This window comes from Leucopleurus acutus (assembly GCF_964270905.1).
Source record: "Leucopleurus acutus genome assembly, chromosome: 9".
NCBI lineage: Eukaryota > Metazoa > Chordata > Mammalia > Artiodactyla > Delphinidae > Leucopleurus > Leucopleurus acutus.
The window spans coordinates 89,969,426-89,992,589 of record NC_139144.1 but is presented as its reverse complement, the minus strand read 5'-3'; the positions used below and the strand labels follow the sequence as shown (position 1 = coordinate 89,992,589).

Genomic DNA, 23,164 nt, shown 5'->3' with positions numbered 1-23,164 from the left:
CCAATCATGACAATCAATCAGAAGAATGACTTCAAATCGGAGCAAAAGGTTGAGGTCACCAGACCTCAGGCAGCCATGAGGTTACTACCTGAAGTTTCTGTCTGGAGAGAAATACTCACCGGAAACTGTCTTCCTTTCAGAGCTGGATTACTGAACCCCTGCCTTGGCTGGCCTCTCTGACCCCAGGCTCTCTGCCCTCTAATCTTGACTGTGAACTACCAAAGCCCACTCTCCCTGTGTTTTGGAACTTTAAAAAAAAAAAAAGAGCACTGATTAGAGTGTACCCTTTCGCGGCTCTGTTAGAAAGGAAACAGTTCCGCCAAAGTTTAAGACCTCCGTGGGAGTCCTGTGCCCTGTGAACCTTACTTCTCACTCTCCATTCCTTCACTTACCTAGACTAATCCCATCATCTCATGAACAATCCTTTGGTGTCTTCACTTACGTTGTGTTCCTTGTTTGGGTCACTTTCTACCCCACCTTCTCCATTTCTACATATCCTACAACGTCTCAGTTCAGGACCCACCTCTTGGCTAAAGTTTCTTGAATCCTCCAGCCCTCAGCTGAATCCTCAACTCTTAAACTGCAAATCTTCTGAACCGTCACAGTCAGTGTTCAGGTACCAAAGGTCCTCTACTGTTCTCACATTCATAGGGGTGAGGAATTCTGATTCCCCAACTAAACCAGAATCTCCAGAGAAGTGGCAGCCATGCTTTAAATTTCTTCTGCCTCTCCACATCTCCTTGTCCAGTGATAGCACAAAGCAGCTGTGTAATGAGCAAACACTTGTCATTTAGTTGCATTAGAATTTCAACAGTGGAAACTATTCAACTGTGTTGTGTCACTCTTGTTAGAGTTGATGTGTCAGATTTTCACCAGCCCATTTTAGAGTGTTTAAGCTAAGATAAAGTACACCCAACGTTGTGAGTAGGACAGGACCCTTGCAAAGCACGAAGAAAAACATCTGCTTTATTTGAACAGTTCATTTTAAAGGGCCATTTAACTTGCAAGCTTAGAGAGTCTTCTTTCTCCCTCTTCCTTTTCTCACTAGAACATCTCTAAGCAAGAGCTGCACTATCCAGACAGGGCAAAAACGACTTAGGATAAGAACCTCAAAAATTCCCCAAGAACAGCAGTTCTCTGTCTACGCTCATCCAGCTCCCACCACTAATCTTGCCAGATCAGCAATTCTGGGGCTCTCAAGAATGATAGCTATCATTTGCTTGGGCTGTCAAGCCAGACTTTTCTCCCTTCTTGGTATCTTTTTTTTTTTTTGCGGTACGCGGGCCTCTCACTGCTGTGGCCTCTCCCGTTGTGGAGCACAGGCTCCGGACGCGCAGGCTCAGCGGCCATGGCTCACGGGCCCAGCCGCTCCGCGGCATGTGGGATCTTCCCGGACCGGGGCACAAACCCGTGTCCCCTGCATCGGCAGGCGGACTCTCAACCACTGCGCCACCAGGGAAACCCTCTTGGTATCTTTTGATGGGATGTTGGGATGTTTTTCCTCTTCTCTTGTATTTAATGAAAAGAAATAAATCTGAGAATACCTTTGTTAGCAGTAAAGTCAAATCTATTTCAGGCAAAGGCAGCTCTCTAAAGATCTGAGCGACAGAGTAGTTCATGTAGTTCAGCCCCCGTCAGCAGATCTGTCGTAAGTCATTACCTTCTCTCCTGCTTATCCACCAAGGAGTGGACCGAGGCAAGATCAAAACAGACAGCAGCCCATCAAACGTCTCAAAATACTTACCCCAAATAAGCCCTATTACATAGAACAGTCTAGGTGACAACCAAGATGGCCATCGGTGCCTGCCTTTACTTAGAAAGTAAATTCAGAATCCTCCTTTAAAACCCAAGGCTTATCCCTATATTGATGTCATTCTGAAACAGCCTGGTGCTCAGACAAGTTTCTCAGTACCAAGCAAAGCTGGTAAACAAGTGTCACTAGCTGTAATTGCTCTCTCATTCAGCAGTCCCTCACAACTCCTCCATCCATGTGGATAAGCCCTTCCAGCCTGTTGGTTTTAAACTGACCTCATAATCCAGATATAATAAATGAATTCTTGAAAAGTTGCATCTAAATTAAAATCTGTCCCAAACACATTATGAGAATTGATGGATTGCTGAAGAAAACATCTGGAATTTTAATGGACTTCAAAAAATAAAGACTTCAGATAATTAATGATTCTTACACAATATATGGGGTTGGCTGCAGATGATTTTCTGCAGACAAAAGAAAAATAATTTCTTCGTTTCGAGCCCCTCTGGGCTTTCTCCAAAAGCCTAGCTGGCTATACTATATAGAAGTTAGTTGAGAGGAAGACGGCGCAAGAGTAAGACGCGGAGATCACCTTCCTTGTCACAGATGCATCAGAAATACATCTACACGTGGAACTGCTCCTATAGAACACCCACTTAACGCTGGCAGAAGACCTCAGACCTCCCAAAAGGCAAGAAACTTCCCACGTACCTGGGTAGGGCAAAAGAAAAAAGAATAAACAGAGACAAAAGGATAGGGACGGGACCTGCACCAGTGGGAGGGAGCCGTGAAGGAGGAACAGTTTCCACACACTAGAAGCCCCTTCACTGGCGGAGACTGCGGGTGGCGGAGGGGGAAAGCTTTGGAGCCACGGAGGGGAGCGCAGCAACAGGGGTGAGGAGGGCAAAGTGGAGGGATTCCCGCACAGAGGATCAGTGCCGACCAGCACTCACCAGCCCGAGAGGCTTGTCTGCTCACCCGCCGGGGCGGGCGGGGCTCGGAGCTGAGGCTTGGGCGTCGCTCGGATCACAGGGGCAGGACTGGGGTCGGCTGCATGAACACAGCCTGAAGGGGTTAGTGCACCACGTCTAGCCGGGAGGGAGTCTGGGGAAAAGTCTGGACCTGCCGAAGAGGCAAGAGACTTTTTCTTCCCTCTTTGTTTCCTGGTGCGCGAGGAGAGGGGATTAAAAGCGCTGCTTAAAGGAGCTCCAGAAACGGGCGCGAGCTGCGGCTAAAAGTGCGGACCCCAGAGACGGACATGAGACGCTAAGGCTGCTGCTGCCGCCACCAAGAAGCCTGTGTACGAGCACAGGTCACTATCCACACCTCCCTTCCGGGGAGCCTGTGCAGCCCGCCACTGCTAGGGTCCCGTGATCCAGGGGCAACTTCCCCGGGAGAACGCACGGCGCGCCTCAGGCTGGTGCAACATCACGCAGGCCTCTGACGCTGCAGGCTTGCCCCGCGCTCCTCCCTCCCCCCCGGCCTGAGTGAGCCAGAGCCCCCGAATCAGCGGCTCCTTTAACCCCGTCCTGTCTGAGCGAAGAACAGAAGCCCTCCAGCGACCTACACGCAGAGGCGGGGCCAGATGCAAAGCTGAACCCCGGGAGCTGTGAGAACAAAGAAGAGAAAGGGAAATCTCTCCCAGCAGCCTCAGGAGCAGCGGATTAAATCTCCACGCTCAACTTGATGTACCCTGCATCTGTGGAATACATGAATAGACAACGAATCGTCCCAAATTGAGGAGGTGGACTTTGGGAGCAAGATTTATTATTTTTTCCCCTTTTCCTCTTTTTTGTGAGTGTGTACGTGTATGCTTCTGTGTGAGATTTTGTCTGTATAGCTTTGCTTTCACCATTTGTCCTAGGGTTCTATCCGTCCGTTTTTTTTTTAAATAAAAAAATTTTTTTCTAAATAATTATTTTTTATTTTAATAACTTTATTTTATTTGATCTTACTTTATTTTATTTTATCCTTCCTTCCTTCCTTCCTTCCTCCCTCCCTCCCTTTCTTTCTTTCTTTCTTTCTTTCTATTTTTTCTCCCTTTTATTCTGAGCCGTGTGGATAAAAGGCTCTTGGTGCTGCAGCCAGGAGTTAGCTGTGCCTCTGAGGTGGGAGAGCCAACTTCAGGACACTGGTCCATAAGAGACCTCCCAGCTCCACATAATATCAAATGGCGAAAATCTCCCAGAGATCTCCACCTCAACACCAGCACCCAGCTTCACTCAAAGACCAGCAAGCCACAGTGCCGGACACCCTATGCCAAATAACTAGCAAGACAGGAACAGAACCCCACCCATTAGCAGAGAGGCTTCCTAAAAGCATAATAAGTCCACAGACACCCCAAAACACACCACCGGACGTGGACCTGCCCACCAGAAAGACAAGAGCCAGCCTCATCCACCAGAACACAGGCACTAGTCCCCTCCACCAGGAAGCCTACACAACCCACTGAACCAACCTTAGCCACTGGGGACAGACACCACGAACCTGCAGCCTGCAAAAAGGAGACCCCAAACACAGTAAGATAAGCAAAATGAGAAGACAGAAAAACATACAGCAGATGAAGGAGCAAGGTAAAAACCCACCAGACCTAACAAATGAAGAGGAAATAGGCAGTCTACCTGAAAAAGAATTCAGAATAATGATAGTAAAGATGATCCAAAATCTTGGAAATAGAATACAGAAAATGCAAGAAACATTTAACAAGGACCTAGAAGAACTAAAGAGGAAACAAGCAATGATGAACAACACAATAAATGAAATTAAAAATACTCTAGAAGGGATTAATAGCAGAATTGCTGAGGCAGAAGAACGGATAAGTGACCTGGAAGATAAAACAGTGGAAATAACTACTGCAGAGCAGAATAAAGAAAAAAGAATGAAAAGAACTGAGGACAGTCTCAGAGAACTCTGGGACAACATTAAACGCACCAACATTCAAATTATAGGGGTCCCAGAAGAAGAAGAGAAAAAGAAAGGGACTGAGAAAATATTTGAAGACATTATAGTTGAAAACTTCCCTAATATGGGAAAGGAAATAGTTAATCAACTCCAGGAAGCACAGAGAGTCCCATACAGGAGAAATCCAAGGAGAAACATGCCAGGACACATATTAATCAAACTATCAAAAATTAAATACAAAGAAACCATATTAAAAGCAGAAAGGGAAAAACAACAAATAACACACAAGGGAATCCCCATAAGGTTAACAGCTGATCTTTCAGCAGAAACTCTGCAAGCCAGAAGGGACTGGCAGGACATCTTTAAAGTGATGAAGGAGAAAAACCTGCAACCAAGATTACTCTACCCAGCAAGGATCTCATTCAGATTTGATGGAGAAATTAAAACCTTTACAGACAAGCAAAAGCTGAGAGAGTTCAGCACCACCAAACGCGCTTTACAACAAATGCTAAAGGAACTTCTCTAGGCAAGAAACACAAGAGAAGGAAAAGACCTACAATAACAAACCCAAAACAATTAAGGAAATGGAAAAAGGAACATACATATAGATAATTACCTTAAATATAAATGGATTAAATGCTCCCACCAAAAGACACAGACTGGCTGAATGGATACAAAAACAAGACCAATATATATGCTGTCTACAAGAGACCCAGTTCAGACCTAGGGACACATACAGACTGAAAATGAGGGGATGGAAAAAGATATTCCATGCAAATGGAAATCAAAGGAAAGCTGGAGTAGCAATTCTCATATCAGACAAAATAGACTTTAAAATAAAGACCACTACAAGAGACAAAGAAGGACACTACATAATGATCAAGGGATCGATCCAAGAAGAAGCTATAACAATTGTAAATATTTATGCACCCAACATAGGAGCACCTCAATACATAAGGCAAATATTAACAGCCATAAAAGGGGAAATCGACAGCAACACAATCATAGCAGGGGACTTTAACACCCCACTTTCACCAATAGACAAATCATCCAAAATGCAAGTAAATAAGGAAACACAAGCTTTAAATGATACATTAAACTGAATGGACTTAATTGATATTTCTAGGACATTCCATCCAAAAAGAACAGAATACACATTTTTCTCAAGTGATCATGGAACATTCTCCAGGATAAATCATATCTTGGGTCACAAATCAAGCCTTGGTAAATTTAAGAAAATTGAAATCGTATCAAGTATCTTTTCTGACCACAACGCTATGTGACTAGATATCAATTACAGGAAAAGATCTGTCAAAAATACAAACACATGGAAGCTAAACAACACACTACTAAATAACCAAGTTACCACTGAAGAAATCAAAGTAGAAATCAAAAAATTGCCTAGAAACAAATGACAATGACAACACAACAACCCAAAACCTAAGGGATGCAGCAAAAGCAGGTCTAAGAGGGAAGTTTATAGCAATACAATCCTACCTCAAGAAACAAGTAAAATCTAAAATAAACAACCTAACCTTACATCTAAAGCAATTAGATAAAGAAGAACAAAAAAACCCCAAAGTTAGCAGAAGGAAAGAAATCATAAAGATCAGAGCAGAAATAAATGAAAAACAAATGAAGGAAACAATAGCAAAGATCAATAAAACTAAAAGCTGCTTCTTTGAGAAGATAAACAAAATTGATAAACGATTAGCCAGACTCAAGACAAAAAGGGAGAAGACTCAAATCAACAGAATTAGAAATGAAAAAGGAGAAGTAACAATTGACACTGCAGAAATACAAAGGATCATGAGAGATTACTATAAGCAACTCTATGCCAATAAAATGGTCAACCTGGAAGAAAGGGACAAATTCTTAGAAATGCACAGCGTGCCGAGACTGAAATAGGAAGAAATAGAAAATATGAACAGACCAATCACAAGCACTGAAATTGAAACTGTGATTAAAAATCTTGCAACAAACAAAAGCCCAGGACCAGATGGCTTCACAGGCGAATTCTATCAAACATTTAGAGAAGAGCTATCACCTAACCTTCTCAAACTCTTCCAAAATATAGCAAGGGAGGAACACTCCCAAACTCATTCTACGAGGCCAATAACACCCTGATACCAAAACCAGACAAAGATGTCACAAAGAAAGAAAACTACAGGCCAATATCACTGATGAACATAGATGCAAAAATCCTCAACAAAATACTAGCAAACAGAATCCAACAGCACATTGAAAGCATCATACACCATGATTATGTGGGGTTTATTCCAGCAATGCAAGGATTCTTCAATATACGCAAATCAATCAACGTGATACACCATATTAACAAATTGAAGGAGAAAAACCATATGATCATCTCAACAGATGCAGACAAAGCTTTTGACAAAATTAAACACCAATTTATGATAAAAACCCTGCAGAAAGTAGGCATAGAGGGAACTTTCCTCAACATAATAAAGGCCATGTACGACAAAACCCACAGCAAACATCGTCCTCAATGGTGAAAAACTGAAACCATTTCTACTAGGATCAGGAACAAGACAAGGTTGCCCACTTTCACCACTATTATTCAAAATAGTTTTGGAAGTTTTAGCCACAGCAATCAGAGGAGAAAAGGAAATAAAAGGAATCCAAATCGGAAAAGAAGAAGTAAAGCTGTCACTGCTTGCAGATGACATGACACTATACATAGAGAATCCTAAAGATACTATCAGAAAAATACTAGAGCTAATCAATGAATTTGGTAAAGTAGCAGGACACAAAATTAATGCACAGAAATCTCTGGCATTCCTATACACTAATGATGAAAAATCTGAAAGTGAAATAAGAAAACACTCCTATTTACCATTGCAACAAAAAGAATAAAATATCTAGAAATAAACCTACCTAAGGAGACAAAAGACCTGTATTCAGAAAATTATAAGACACTGATGAAAGAAATTAAAGATGATACAAATAGATGGAGAAATATACCATGTTCTTGGATTGGAAGAATCAACATTGTGAAAATGACTCTACTACCCAAAGCAATCTAAAGATTCAATGCAATCCCTATCAAACTACCAGTGGCATTTTTCACAGAACTAGAACAAAAACTTTCACAATCTGTATGGAAACACAAAAGACCCCGAATAGCCAAAGCAATCTTGAGAATGAAAAATGGAGCCGGAGGAATCAGGCTCCCTGACTTCAGTCTATACTACTAAGCTACAGTAATCAAGACAGTATGGTACTGGCACAAAAACAGAAATATAGATCAATGGAACAGGATAGAAAGCCCAGAGATAAACCCCCGCACATAGGGTCACCTTATCTTTGATAAAGGAGGCAAGAATATACAGTGGAGAAAAGACAGCCTCTTCAGTAAGTGGTGCTGGAAAAAATGGACAGGTACATGTCAAAGTATGAAATTAGAACACTCCCTAACACCATACACAAAAATAAACTCAAAATGGATTAAAGACCTAAATGTAAGGCAGACACTATCAAACTCTTAGAGGAAAACATAGGCAGAACACTCTATGACATAAATCATAGCAAGATCCTTTTTGACCCACGTCCTAGAGAAATGGAAATAAAAACAAAAATAAACAAATGGGACCTAATGAAACTTCAAAGCTTCTGCACAGCAAAGGAAACCATAAACAAGATCAAAAGACAACCCTCAGAATGGGAGAAAATATTTGCAAATGAAGCAACTGACAAAGGATTAATCTCCAAGATTTACAAGCAGCTCATGCAGCTCAGTAACAAAAAAACAAACAACCCAATCCAAAAATGGGCAGAAGACCTAAATAGACATTTCTCCAAAGAAGATATACAGATTGCCAACAAACACATGAAAGAATGCTCAACATCATTAATCATTAGAGAAATGCAAATCAAAACTACAAGATATCATCTCACACCAGTCAGAATGGCCATCATCAAAAAATCTACAAACAATAAATGCTGGAGAGGGTGTGGAGAAAAGGGAACCCTCTTGTACTACTGGTGGGAATGTAAATTGATACAGCCACTATGGGGAACAGTATGGAGGGTCCTTAAAAAACAAAAGTAGAACTACCATACGACCCAGCAATCCCACTACTGGGCATATACCCTGAGAAAACCATAATGCAAAACGAGTCATGTACCAAAATGTTCATTGCAGCTCTATTTACAATAGCCAGGACATGGAAGCAACCTAAGTGTCCATCGACAGATGAATGGATAAAGATATGGCACATATGTACAATGGAATATTACTCAACCATAAAAAGAAACAAAATTGAGTTATTTGTATTGAGGTGGATGGACCTAGAGTCTGTCATACAGAGTGAAGTAAGTAAGAAAGAGAAAAACAAATACCATATGCTAACACATATATATGGAACCTAAGGGAAAAAAAAAAAGGTTATGAAGAACCTAGGGGGAAGACGGGAATAAAGACACAGACCTACTAGAGAATGGACTTGAGGATATGGGGAGGGGGAAGGGTAAACTGTGACAAAGTGAGAGAGTGGCATGGACATATATACACTACCAAACGTAAAACAGATAGCTAGTGGGAAGCAGCCGCATAGCACAGGGAGATCAGCTCGGTGGTTTGTGACCACCTAGAGGGGTGGGATAGGGAGGGTGGGAGGGAGGGAGACGCAAGAGGGAAGAGACATGGGAACATATGTATATGTATAACTGATTCACTTTGTTATAAAGCAGAAAGTAACACACCATTGTAAAGCAATTATACTCCAATAAAGATGTTAAAAAAAAAGAAGTTAGTTGAAATATATATATGTCTTCACACACACACACACACACACACACACACACACAGACACACACACACACTTTTTCTCCTCTCCTCTTCTTGATTTGCAAAAGGCTACTGATAGAAGTCTAGTTAACCAGGGACTTTCTAAGAAAACCAGCCAATGAGACAAGGTCCTATTTCTTCTCCATCTGGAGATAAGACTATAAAGATATTTGTAAAATTCAAGTTGATCATATTATGTGCTTATTCTGCCTGTAAATAAAAATCATCTCTCATTTGCCCACTTCACAGCCTTTTTCATCAACAGTTATGAGGGCAAGTTCCCTGGTAGCATCATGTCGGTAAAGGCAGTACTTATAGATTAATCACAAGCATGAGTTGGTCAATTGCCTGTTCCATGACACCGTTTAAAGGAAACGTCAGAATGGGTACTTTTAGAAATTGAACACTCTTAACAAAGCAACTACTTTCCCACTTAATTTATTTCCCTTTATGTTCAGATTTCCTAAGTAAGTTTTAAAAACCATGGTAAAGTGCTTAGGGAATGATTGGGAATTCATTTCTGGGATGGCTGAAAAAGAATTCAAATGACCAGGTTTGGTTATGCTATGAAACCAATTCAGTAAAGTGTTAACTGTAGAATCCTGATGGTGAGTGTGCGGGTATTTTTTTTTTTCAGTCTTTTTAGATGTTTCAAATATTCTCATGATAAACTGTGGGAAAAAAATTGCTGGATTCTTATGTTGGTTGTCTAATCATGTATGAAACAAACTATTGGTAAAAACTAGTGAAGCCTTTCATTTAATAGGAAATATTTTTCATTTCTGTAGGTGTAAGCATCATTCCCTTTGATGCTAATGGATTTTCTGAATGATCATGTGGGTGTGTGGACCGATAATGAGACAACAACTCAATATGTAGAGCAGTTCAGAAAGCCCTGCTGAATACATGATCTCATTGTACTCCTCACCTTAATCTTATGCGGTTGTTTGAGCTAGCATCATTCTCATTCTATATGAGGGACGTGAAGTTCAGGGAAGATAAGTGGCTTGGGCTTGTCTAAGGTCACTGGATTGACAAGACCAGATCCCCATTTTATATGCTTTTCCCACCATGCCATGATGAAGTTTACATTTCCTGAATGATATGAAGAATCACAAAAATTCTACAAAAAATAAAAAGTATTAAACTAGTAATAGAATTAGTAATAGTAATAGAATTAGTCTATTAACACAACTTGATAAGAATCTGAAGACACAGATGAATGTTATGAGATTCCCAAAGTCGCCATCAGTACTGAAAGACTTAATTTGCTCAGCTGTCTCAGAAATAGACAGGTGAGTGTTGAAAGCCACGGTGACAATCTGAACAACCAAAGACAAGAACAAAGGCATCTTCTACTGCATCTTCCTGGATAAAACCTGAAGCAACCACTAGTTGGTTGGCTACTTGAGGTCTTCATGTGTCATGAAGAATATTGAATATTGGTTGGTTACTTGAGGCCTTCATATGTCATGAAGAACCAACAATATTGCTGGTGAATATTTTATTTTACTTTTATTTTACCTTTATTAAGTAAAATTTAAAGAAAATCAAACCCCCACACTGAGTTAGTATTTCTTTCGGGTTAGGTAAACACTGAAGAATCAGATTAGACCCCAAGGCATCTTGGTTCTAAGACTTATTTTAGCACGGTGAGACCATTAGCACCAACTCTCAGAGCTTACAGGGGAGAAAAAAAAAAAAAATCAATTGATCAGCTCTTTTTTCCATTTAATGATTTTCATGATGACTTCCTACAGACCTTAAACGGGACTAATCTATTTAGGCTAATAAAAGCTAAATCTATTCTGCACCATGGAGTGCAGTGGCAACAACTGGCCGCAATGCAAATACCACTCAAATCCAACATTCTTCATATTAACATAATTTGATATGATGAAACCATATGCTATTGCTGCTGGCCACACTTCCCTGGGAAACCAACAAGAGGTTACCGGCAGTACCTTGGCTTAGCTGGGGAAATAACAGGCTTGGGCAGCAGTGTAATGGCAAATCATTACACTGTAAGCAGCTGTGTCTACCGACTTTCAGTAAGGCTTAACCAGAGCTCCAGCGATCACTCAACCTACCAAAAACTTTCATTTGGAACCTTCCTGACACCTAGAGTTTAGACCACCTTGGCCCTATTGCCTTAACAGCAATACTTCTACACTGTTTCCTGCCAGAGGGTTTTCAAGGAAAATATAGCAAGGTGAATATGTTGCATTCTATATAATTTGCTTCCAATTATTAGCTGTAGTGGGATGAATAGTGTCCTCCCAACATTCCACACACAATCTCAGAATGTGATCTTAACTTGGAAATAGGGTCTTTGTAGATAGAATTAAGGTTAGGGTTGAGGTGAGATCATGCTGGATTAAGGTGAGCCCTAAATCCAATGAGAGTGTCCTTATAAGAGCCAGAAATGGAAAAATGGAGAACATGGGAGAAGCCCATGTTAGGATGGAGGCAGAGATCGGAGTTATACTTCCAGAAGTCAAGAAGTACGAGGACCACCAGAAGATGGAAGAAGCAGGGAAGGGTCTTACTCTAGAGCCTTTGGAGGGAATGTGGCTCCTGGCCTCCAAAACTATGAGAACATCAATTTCTGCTTTTTAAGCCACCTAGTTTGTGGTAACTTGTTATGTTTGCCCTAGGAAACGAACATAGTAGCTTTTTTTTTTTTGGCGGTACGCGGGCCTCTCACTGCTGTGGCCTCTCCCATTGCGGAGCACAGGCTCCGGACGCGCAGGCTCAGCGGCCATGGCTCACGGGCCCAGCCGCTCCGCGGCATGTGGGATCTTCCCGGACCGGGGCACGAACCTGTGTCCCCTGCATCGGCAGGCGGACTCTCAACCACTGCGCCACCAGGGAAGCCTATAGTAGCTTTAACGGTCATAAATACTGCATGTTGCCTCTGCTGCTAACGAATGATCAGCGGGCAAGTCCAGGAAAAAGAGAAAGGAAGTGAAACAATACCATCTCCTGCTGTCACTCTAGGGTAGTGGAAACTGAAGTTATAGGTGGGTCTTAGAGCACAAAGAACAGGAGTGAGTAAGCAGCAAGTTAGTGATAAGAGGAGATGCAGGCTGAAATCTACAAAGAGATGGCAGGGGTGCAGAGGCACCATCAGTACAAATCAGAAGCGTATGAAGGTGAGAGTCAGGGAGCAGGCGGGTAGCCGGTAACAGCGGGCAATGCTGAAGTCCAGATGTCTGTGACACGGGCAACGAAGGTGATGTGTTCTACCACCATTACTCCGCCTACACCTTAGAAATGATGCCTGTGTTCCTAGGACACAGATTTTATTATTCTTGTTTTATAGAGGAGGAAATAGATACGGAGAGGTTAGCAATTTGGTCCTGACCACAAAATTATCCATTGAAATGTCTGGGATTTCAATCTATTTGTATCTGATTCTAAGACTTATGGATCAAGCTTGATTCAAAGTATCAAACAGAGCCCTCTGTTACAAACCTAAGTGAATTAAAGAATGCCTCAATTATAATTTTTTTGTACTTCCTCTCAGGGCAATAACTGATTCTATGGAGTAGAAAGATCCAGGCCAGCGGCGCTAATTCGGGCTGCATATGTCGGGATCATCTGGGCAGCTTATAACACCTGGATGCCCAGGCCCCACCCCTGACCAACTAAACCAAAGCTCTGGGATGGGATCTAGGTGTGTTCAGAGAGCTCCTGGGTGATTCTAATGGGTACTGTTGAGAACCACACCCCTCCAGGTAGCCGGCGAAAGCACAGGAGGATGAGGAAGAGATGAGAGTGTGGGGTTTGCAGGCCAGCTCTAACCATCTGACTTCTCAGATGTGCTCTGACACATACTGGGGCAATGAGGAAAATGAAAATATGCTTTAAATGTTTCAAGATTGCCTAAAATTTTTGACTTGCACAGCTTATGTTTTTTTTTTCCTCCAATGATGGAGGAACAGAAGCCAAAGCATTAGGAAAGCTGTCTCTGTCTCACATTGCCCTACATGAGCCAGAAAACGTAGTCTCATCCTGTGTCTAGAAAGAACTTTGCAAAATTCAGCAACGTGCTAGACTAGGAAGCAGCTTCCGCTGCTGCTGCTGCAAATATTGTTTTTACAATTTCTGTGCCTGTATGAAACAAAGCTGAATAGCTTTTTGAAGTTAACTACTGTTGTTTGTCTCAAGGTTAAGAGTCCAGAGTGTTAGAGCCCCATTTCCTAACCTCCAGCTGGAAACGCTGGCATTAAGACAATGCTTCTAAAAGTTCTGTCTCTATTAAAATCAACTAGAGGGCTAGTTAGACCAGAGATTCCCGCACCCCATCCCGGAGTGGAGGGAGGTTCAGGAATCTGCATTTCCCACAAGCTCAGGGGATGCGGATGCTGCCCGTCCACGGATCACACCTGGTGTTGCACAGGTACAAGGCCGTGCTTCTCAAAATCTCATGTACATACAAATCACCTGGGGATGCCGTACATATGCAGATTCTGACTCAGAGGTCTGATGTTCCTGTCCACAGACCACTAAGTAACAAGGATACTGGGTATTCCACTGGGAGGTAGGGGAGAAAACTTTACTTGTATTTTTTGTTCATACAGATGTCCATTCAGCTATGTGATAGGTAAGGGATTAAAAAACTTAAGCATTAGTCCCCCCTCCCCTTTTTTGGGTGGAGATACTAAAGAAGAATAAATTACATTCCCCAAACAGTGATAAACTAGGGAACTGAGGGAATTTTTCCTCATGTCTGATAAATGAACAGTTGGTAGATGCCTGTTACATATAAGGCATGAGGGAGTATCCACTTCAAACAATCAATTGTTTCCATAGCTCCATGTCCGGAATGCCAGAAGATCTGACTCAAGAGAAATGAGGAATTTCTCTTAATGGATTTCTTTAATTTGAATCAGTATACTTTGTCTTGCAATGGATGGAGCCATTTTGCAGAAAAAGTGATGGTAATAGAGGCCTCGCAGATGGTAAGAGCATGAAGTATAGTCCATCCTGCTTCTATCTGAGAGCATCAGAGGCATAAGAACTGTGACATTTTAATTTAAACATTGTCATGAATCTTAAACCCAAGACCGTGAATCTTACACCATGGGGGCAAAACACGCACACCCATGCCCTTGTACTAAGGAAGTCATCATTCATTCATTCATTTTCATTCACTCAGCCATTTATTCAACATTGCTTTCTCTATAGCAGGCAGGTTGCAGGAGCTGGGGATTTAGGAGGGAACCATCTGTAACAAATATCCGAGCTATTCCATCTGTTGGAAAGTGGTTTAGACGCTGAGGCAAGAAAGACGGTTGGTTTTACACTTCTACTCCTGTGAGGCAATATACGGATTTAGAGCAGTACATCTCTGGCTATGGTGAGAGTCTGGTTCCAAACTCTCCCCCCATCCCCCCAGTCTGTCACAGATGTATACTTTTATAAAACAAATAAAAATGAATTACTAGAAAAAAGAAATTTTAAAAACCCGGTGATAAAAACACAACTCCCAATTTTTTACTGTTAGGTTCAACAGACAATGTCAAATTGCTAAAAAAAAAAAAAAAAAAGTGTCTAAATGCTTACTCTCAAACTCTGCCCATCTCATAGCAGACTAGTAACAAATAGGTTAGCGCATGGGATCCAGGGTTGGGTCGCCTGGGTCTGAATTACAGTTCGAGCGTTGCTAGCTAGGTGACTACTATGGATGGGCAAGTTATTTAATTTCATTGTTTCTCAGTTTCCTCCTTATAATAAGAAAGCCACCTTCACAAAGCTGTTGTCAATGCATATAAAACATTTACAAGTCAATACATGCAAAGCACTCAGTAGTGTCTGGCTCACAGTAGATGTTTTAAAGTGTTAGTTGTCACCATTACTACTATTTACTATTATGAATGCTATCATTACCACCATTAGACTTCCACTGTTACTACTAGTACCATGCTGCTCTATCACTTTGGGCATCTGCACAGTTGTTTCACCTATAAAATGGTGCTTGTAATTTCTTCCTTCCTATTTCCTTCCTTCCTTCCCTCCTATGAATTCTGTGCCTAGAAAGTAAAACTACCAATGCAAAACTACATTATTGCCCAAGTAAATGCCCCCTTATAACCGACTGTCTATCCTGACCAATGTCATTTCAAAGAGGAAAGGACAAAATGTCCTGGGGTTTTCTGCGTCTGCACATCATCAGATAAGTAGACGGAAGCAGCACTGAGACAGCTGTCTGTCCACTCTCTGTGGAGAATCCAGTTGGGCTGATGCTTCATGACACTGGGTGCTGCCTCCGGGGAAAGGCACGATCCCTTCCACTCTGTGACCAAACAACAGTCTAGCAGAGGGAATGACTTTGAAGGACATGTAATTGAATACTTAACCCGCCTGCATTTTTCACACATACATATATTTCTTCAAGCTCCCTTCTTAACAATTGTTTTGTATTCTCAGCTAAAATGGTTGAGAATAATTTCTCCATTATTTTTCTTTAGTTACATATAATTAGCTGAGAATAAAAATATCAAGGTGACACAGAAACACATTTAAGCAACATTGAAATTTGAGCATGGGAAATTATGTTTGAAAACAATTTACAATCATTACAAAGCAAGAGACTTTCTCACGATGGGAAAGGAAAATAACCACCTCTTCGCTTGCTTTTGTAACCTCATAACTGACAATATTAAACAAATTTACTGATATGGTCTAACTAATTTGCATTCTCATAAAATTTTTATGAAGAAAGAGAGGACAACAAAATAACCAAATAAGAAAGCAGGTGTTTGGGCTCTGTAAACATACTTGGAGGTTGATAACTTGCATGGCCTTAGTTTTAAGACTTACTCACTTACATATAACTATCATATCTTGACAAGGTCAAAGAAAGAAGAGGTAAAGTTGGAGTTCTTACATAGCCTCAGAACGGAGTAACTGACTTAAAGAACAAGAGGTGTAGCAACATGTACAAATGGCTGGTGATGAGGTTATGAGTGACTTGACAAGCACATCGGCAGGCTGCCCAGAGATGCCATTTAGCCAGCAGTGTGTGGCCCTGACATGGCCCAGACTGTAGTCAACTAGTGGAGTTTTAATCTGTCTTAGTTACTCAAGCTGAAAATCATCATGTTTAATGAGCCAGCATCTTTAGTTCCCAGATTCACTCTGTAGCGCATTATTTCTCTTACATTTAGTACACTAAGCATATTAAAGTTGCTCTGTACAGCATACGGCATGACCCTTGAGGGATATACATACTGAGAGGTTTTCTGATGGAGAGGATGTTAATGATATTGTCAGACATAAGATAAATGTAATCAAGTTTTTGTCACTCTCTTTCTCATCTTCCCACTCTGACTCTGCAGTTAAGACTCTCAAAATTTATTCACTGTGTCCATCCACCCATCCATCCACCCATCCATCCATCTACCCACCCACCCACCGACACACATAAACATTCATTCAACAAACTATCGAGTGTCTTCCTACTGCCTGATACTGTACTATACTTTTGGAACTTAATTTCTAGTGGGAAAAGATAGGAAATCAACAAGCTAGAAAATAAATGATTATAGTTGTGCTAAGAAGGAAAAAAATTAAAATGTTAAAATAGTGACTAACTGGGGAGATCTATTCATGATCCTAACAAAAAACAGAATTCCATTCAGATGACTAACTGAAGAAATATTAATGAAAAGATGACTGACAGAGGTACAGGCAGCACTGAAAGAAGCAACAAGGGGTGCTGAGGCACCCAGAGACCAGTAACAGCAGAAAGCTATCATCAAGGGCCAAGGAGGAGAGATGGCGTTACCAGCGTCCAGTGAGAGCTGAAGTCATACAGGAAGTGTCGCCTGGCAGGACCTCTGGTGACAGAGGGAGGCACCCAAAGCCGAAACTATGATCCAAAGTGGAAAGGAAGGAGATAAGAACCCAACCTCTTTCTCCTTTCACCCTCCAATCTCCTGCTAGTGCTTCCTATTGGCAGAACCTGATCACAAGTCATTGGCAAGGGAGTTTTGGTGACACAGTTCATAGTTTGGCTTCAGTGTTGAGAACAGACAGATTCGGAGCAGGAGGTGGGGGCAGGGGGGGATGGAGAATAAACAAAGAAGGGGACCTACTTAGGCAGGATAGTTAGGAAAAGCTTCCCTGTGGAGGGGACGTTTGAACAGGCACGAAGAGAAGATGCCGGCCATGCAAAGAGCCAGTGGAAGAGTAATCCAGCAGAGGGATGGGATGAGTGAGCACATGCCTTTGCTATTCTCCCTTCTCTGCATCCCATACTCAGTACAGATCTTCACTAGGAACACATCTAACATAAACTCAGGCAATGCAAATGAACACTTTCCTGGGTGTGATGCTATTGTTCAAGTTCTGGTAGAAGTGAATGCCTCTATTCCATTTTGTCAATACCATAGAAGAATTTGCTTATAAAAAAAGAATGCTCACAACTAGGACATTTCCCTATGAAAGGGCCAGCATTTCTATTAATTCTAATGTACAAAGAAGGAAGAACCAAGGAAGACATATATAAAAGCAGGTAAAGGCAGGCAACTGAAGCAACTATATATATATATATATATATATATATATATATATATATATATATATATATATCACTTATAGAACTTCTCTTTGAAGATCTCAAGTCTTCTACATTTTGAGATATCCTCACACCATGCAACTTACATAAAACTATGCTATTGTACCCATCATTCTCTTAAATGAAGAAACACTATAAAGATTCAATTACAGTGTGATAATAATTAACGTATAGCCAGAATTGAAATTCATAGTAATTTTCTTTTAGTCTTATATTTACCTCTAAGTCACTGGCTTAAAGCATATAAAACAAACACCTCAAGTCTATTAATCCATACATCTGACAAATTATCTTATTTCTGTTGTCCAGAAACCATTTCTTTATACAATGAAAGTAAAATTTTCATATTAAGATGATCATCACTTAAATTAATAAATGATCTGACTTTTAAAAGCCAGTTTTTTGGGTGGGTTCAAATTCACTGTGAGCTAGCCAAGTTATATACGGTAAGTCAGCCCTCAAATGGTACAGAGGGTTTACTGTTGGTAATTGAGGTTAGGCAGAATAACTTCCTTCCTATAAGTCCTTCTACTCCAGGATGCATTCACCATTGGAAAGAGAGTTCTTTTCAAGGACAAATTCCAGGCCAATAATGAGGAGTTGCCTGCATGTTAATGAGACTCACCATCTCCCATATTCAAAGCTAACCACTTTTTTCTTAAAGGTCTTCAGGAATTTCCATTATCTCTACACTAGTCCTTAATTTCCCTGGTGCCTGTTTAATTTATTTCCTCTTGTTTTGTCCCTGATGAATATGGAAACAAATGGTAACTCTTCTCCTTCTTTTTTCAATTTGTGACTCTTGCCAAGTCAATGAAAACTGCAGATAAAAACAGTAAGTTCAAAGGATGTGATTACCTGTAGGAGAGGCCGCTGCACCCCCAGCACTTTCATGGTGTCTGCATTAGCTAGGATCTTCAGGGGGTCAGATGTTTTCGTGACTCCTTCAATCTCCTTGTTGATCTCAGCCAAGACCTGACTGAGGAAGATGTTTTTGATGTACACGGTGAGAAACTCTCGAAGAGGACACTGTTTGGCTGGGCCAAGTCCCAGGGCGTGCTCTATCTCCTGAATGAATCTGAAAGACAAACAGAGCACAACCACTGTTAAGTGTATCAGAAAGATAGCTACAGAAATATGACCAAACACACGTGGGTATCTCTGACTTTTGCTGCTTCCATGGAGAGATGTGGGGAAATTACCAGAATTCTCAACAAGAGCAGGTCACTCTGTTTTCCATCTACATATTAGTTTTTTCTAACACAAGTTATTTCACTTATTCAATAGAAATAGGATGAAACAGAAACAAAAACTCCACACTAGGGGGAAAAGAGGAGAGACAAAAATATTTTTTATTAATTCAAGAAGGAAATAAGAATATAAGAAGCAAAAGAAAGCATTACACAAAAAACCAAATTATGATGCAAAGTACATCCCAAATACTGCATATTTCTTACTAGGATCTTTATACGTGTAGATAGAACTTCTAAAAAGAGAGAGAAAGAAAGGATAGTATTTAAATTTATGATGCTGTTGGGAGGTTATGAAAGGAAACAGGATGGGAGGTGGGGGCAAAGGAGAACTTTAACCTTATTTGTAATGATCAATTTCCTTTATTAAAAACACTTAAAGCACACATAGCAGAATGTTAACTGTCAAAACTCAGAGATGAGTATGCAGATATTTGTTATGTTATTCTTTGTACTTTTCTACACTGGCAGTTCCTGCTTTCATGGTTCTGATATGCACAAATGGAAGTTACTAAAGTTTAGTGAATAACACCAGTACAACAAGATTTGAATTCCAGTTACCACAGTATGTTAACTGTGAGTAATGGCATGAAGTACAAACTCTAGGGCTTCAATCTAGAAATCTCTATGTAAATAATTAATGTTTATCATAATCAATGATCAAACATGTCACTTCTTTCAAAGTCAAGCAGTGATTGGTCACTGCACATCCATTACGCAGTTCATGGACAGACAGCAAAGTGTGTAGCTGTGTTGTCTCCTTGTCTCTCAGTGATAGACCCATGTGACAGTTGACAAAAATGGATAACTGAAGAAATGAATTGGCCCAAACACCTGAAAGTACAGGGGAAAAAAAACCCTGAAAGTAATACTGGGAGTGACATTTGAACTGAATGTAAATGGATTTACAGAAGAAATAACTGACCCTGGGAACATCGACACTGGCCCCATTTGAGAGGTATCTGCAGCCAGAGTAAAGGTGGACTTACTGACCTTAAAAGAGAAAATGATTGTGATAAAAGAGATGAAGACACCCCAGGGGAAGGGATGTAGGCAAAAAATGTTACCTTAAAGGAACCCTTGGAGATGTTTCATGACATTGAAAAGCAAAGAATAAAATGCTGGCAGCTGATCTAAACTGAGAAGGAAGTATGACATTTCACCAACGCACAGAAAAGATGCTCAATGTGTATCATAAAGTACCCAAAAAGAAGGTGGCAAGCACTGTTCAAATTACTCTTGGTAAGATTTACAAAGAAAACACTTTAATTCTCAGTGTTTCTAATGTTACAGTGTATGAATACATATTAGTTCTACTTTTCATTTCTGTATATATTTGTAACTGACAGTAGAGAATTTTTAATGTTTTCACAAAAAATTTTAAAGTCATGAAACAATTGTGATTTTTCCCATTGATTAATATTGCTTTGCATGGTGAGTTTTACAGTTCCACAATGCTTTGCAAAGTAAGAGTGGCCTCGTACTTTAAATTTTTCTCAAAAGTGTAGAAGCGAAATAAAATGAAACAGAATCACATGAAATAAAGACAAAAAAATGAATGACTAACTGGGAATATATATGTGCAACTTATGTCACAGATGACAGTTAGTAAAAAAAACAAAGAACATGGTAGAAAAATGATCAAAAGACATGAAACGACAATTTACAGTAAGTGACCATTAAACACACCAAAAGTTTTAACTTCATTCATAATGAGAAAAATGAACTATACTGAGATACCATTTTTTGGGTAATTAATTTATTTTTAACATCTTTATTGGAATATAATTGCTTTACAATGGTGTGTTAGTTTCTGCTTCATAACAAAGTGAATCAGTTATACATATACATATATCCCCATGTCTCTTCCCTCTTGTGTCTCCCTCCCTATCCCACCCCTCTAGGTGGTCACAAAGCACCCAGCTGATCTCCCTGTGCTATGCAGCTGCTTCCCACTAGTTATCTATTTTACATTTGATAGTGTATATATGTCCATGCCACTCTCTCACTTCGTCCCAGCTTACCCTTCCCCCTCCCCGTGTCCTCAAGTCCATTCTCTACGTCTGCGTCTTAATTCCTGTCCTGCCCCTAGTTTCTTCAGAACCATTTTTTCTTTTTTTAGATTCTATATATATGTGTTAGCATACGGTATTTGTTTTTCTCTTTCTGACTTACTTCACTCTGTATGACAGTCTCCAGGTCCACCCACCTCACTACAAATTACTCAATTTCGTTTCTTTCTATGGCTGAGTAATATTCCATTGTGAGATACCATTTTTTATACCCATGCATCAGCCAGACTCCAAAAGTTTGAAAACACACTGTCGGTTTAAGTGTGGACAAAGAGCCATTCTCATATATTGCTGATGGGAGTGAAAAACGTTACAACCCTCATGAAGGGCAAATTGGCACTATCATCCAAAACTGCAAATGCATTTCCTTTGACCCAGAAATCCCACTTCTGGGAAATTCTTCCGACAGCTGTTATCTAAATATGGATGAGATGATCTATGTACAGGTTACAGAGATCAGTGTGGCACTGTTTTTATGGCAAAAGACCAGAAACAATGCAAAAAATCCATCAATGAGAGATCAGTTAAATAAACTATGGTGAATCTACACATTTTGCAATACTGGGCAGCAGCCCCAACTCTCAAACGTGGAAGCTTTTGATGCACCAACATGAAAAGATCTCTAGGATATATATTGTTAAGTGAGAAAAGCAAGGTATTTAGCAGTGTTCATATTTACTATATTGACCTGCATATAAGAATTATATAACCTCATTTATTTAATTTACTATAAAGACATCCTGGAGGGATTCACAAAAAACTAGTAAAAGTGAGTACCTACAGGAAGAAGGGATGGTGGTGGGGCCTGGCAGAGGACTGGGAATATACTTTTCAATTTTAACTTTTTATAATCATTTGATTGTTTTAAAAACTGTGAATATATTAGCTACTCAAATAAAATTAAATTAGTGTAAAAATTATCGACATTTATCAAAGACTATATTTTATAAATTGCTTTCCAATTAGACCACATTTAAAGTTTGGTGTATAAATGTTCCTTAAGTTTAGCCGTTTAACCTAATTAAGAGTTTCCTTTACTTAATAAATAAATACATCGTGGTTGTTCTTCCATATCACCAGTGAAACATTCCATTAACCTCTGTGGCATGTGGAGGCGGGGGGGGGGGGGGGGGGGGGAAGGAAGGAGAACACAGGCGATTATCACAATCACGCAGGAAAGTGGAAATTGAGAAGCCATGACAAACAGCAATGAGGTTTCTTAATTGATGTAATCAACATGCGAAGGGAAATAAAAGCCTGACCCAAAACAAGATATAATAAATCTTTAAGAAGAGAATGAGTAGAAGAAGCCAGGAAAAAAATGAAGAAATAAAGAGTACATAGTTAACCATGGCTATAATTTTAAGATCTCCAAATACCACATCGTACTATGTTGTCTCCTTCTGATCTCATCTAACCCTCAGAGAAACCATCCACCCAGGGGCATCTTGGTCCCCTTGGTCTGACTCTGAAAGACAACCACTGTTATTAATTTAATAACAAGTAAATATACCAATCATCAGAAACGCTATTTATTCTTTTCAATGGGACTTAGAAGAAGAGTTTTCTGAGCAGAAGTACTTCTTGCATTTCCAAAATCTTTACCAGTTATTAGGAGGAGATTTTTAGTAGTTAACCTGCTCCTAAACAAAGTGACAGAGGCTCTAAATTATCCACTTTTTCTTTTTTTCTAGTCCCTTATTTGTCTTTGGTGCCCCTTAAAACATGAAACTGCTCTGAGCAGCACGGATGGAGGCGCTCCCATTACTTTCAGCTGAATGATCTCTTTCG

At 40.4% G+C, this 23,164-nt stretch overlaps 1 protein-coding gene across 2 annotated transcripts in view; it reads right to left on the bottom strand.

Moving 5' to 3' along the window:
* EXOC4 (exocyst complex component 4) overlaps positions 1-23,164 on the bottom strand; it is a gene marked incomplete at its 5' end in the record, with an annotated part of 817,732 nt that overhangs the window by 217,635 nt on the left and 576,933 nt on the right. For both annotated transcript variants that reach the window (XM_082846389.1, XM_082846390.1), the window contains one exon: positions 18,910-19,129. In XM_082846389.1, the coding sequence (XP_082702515.1) occupies positions 18,910-19,129 (220 nt within the window). The remainder of the gene's footprint in view (positions 1-18,909; positions 19,130-23,164) is intronic.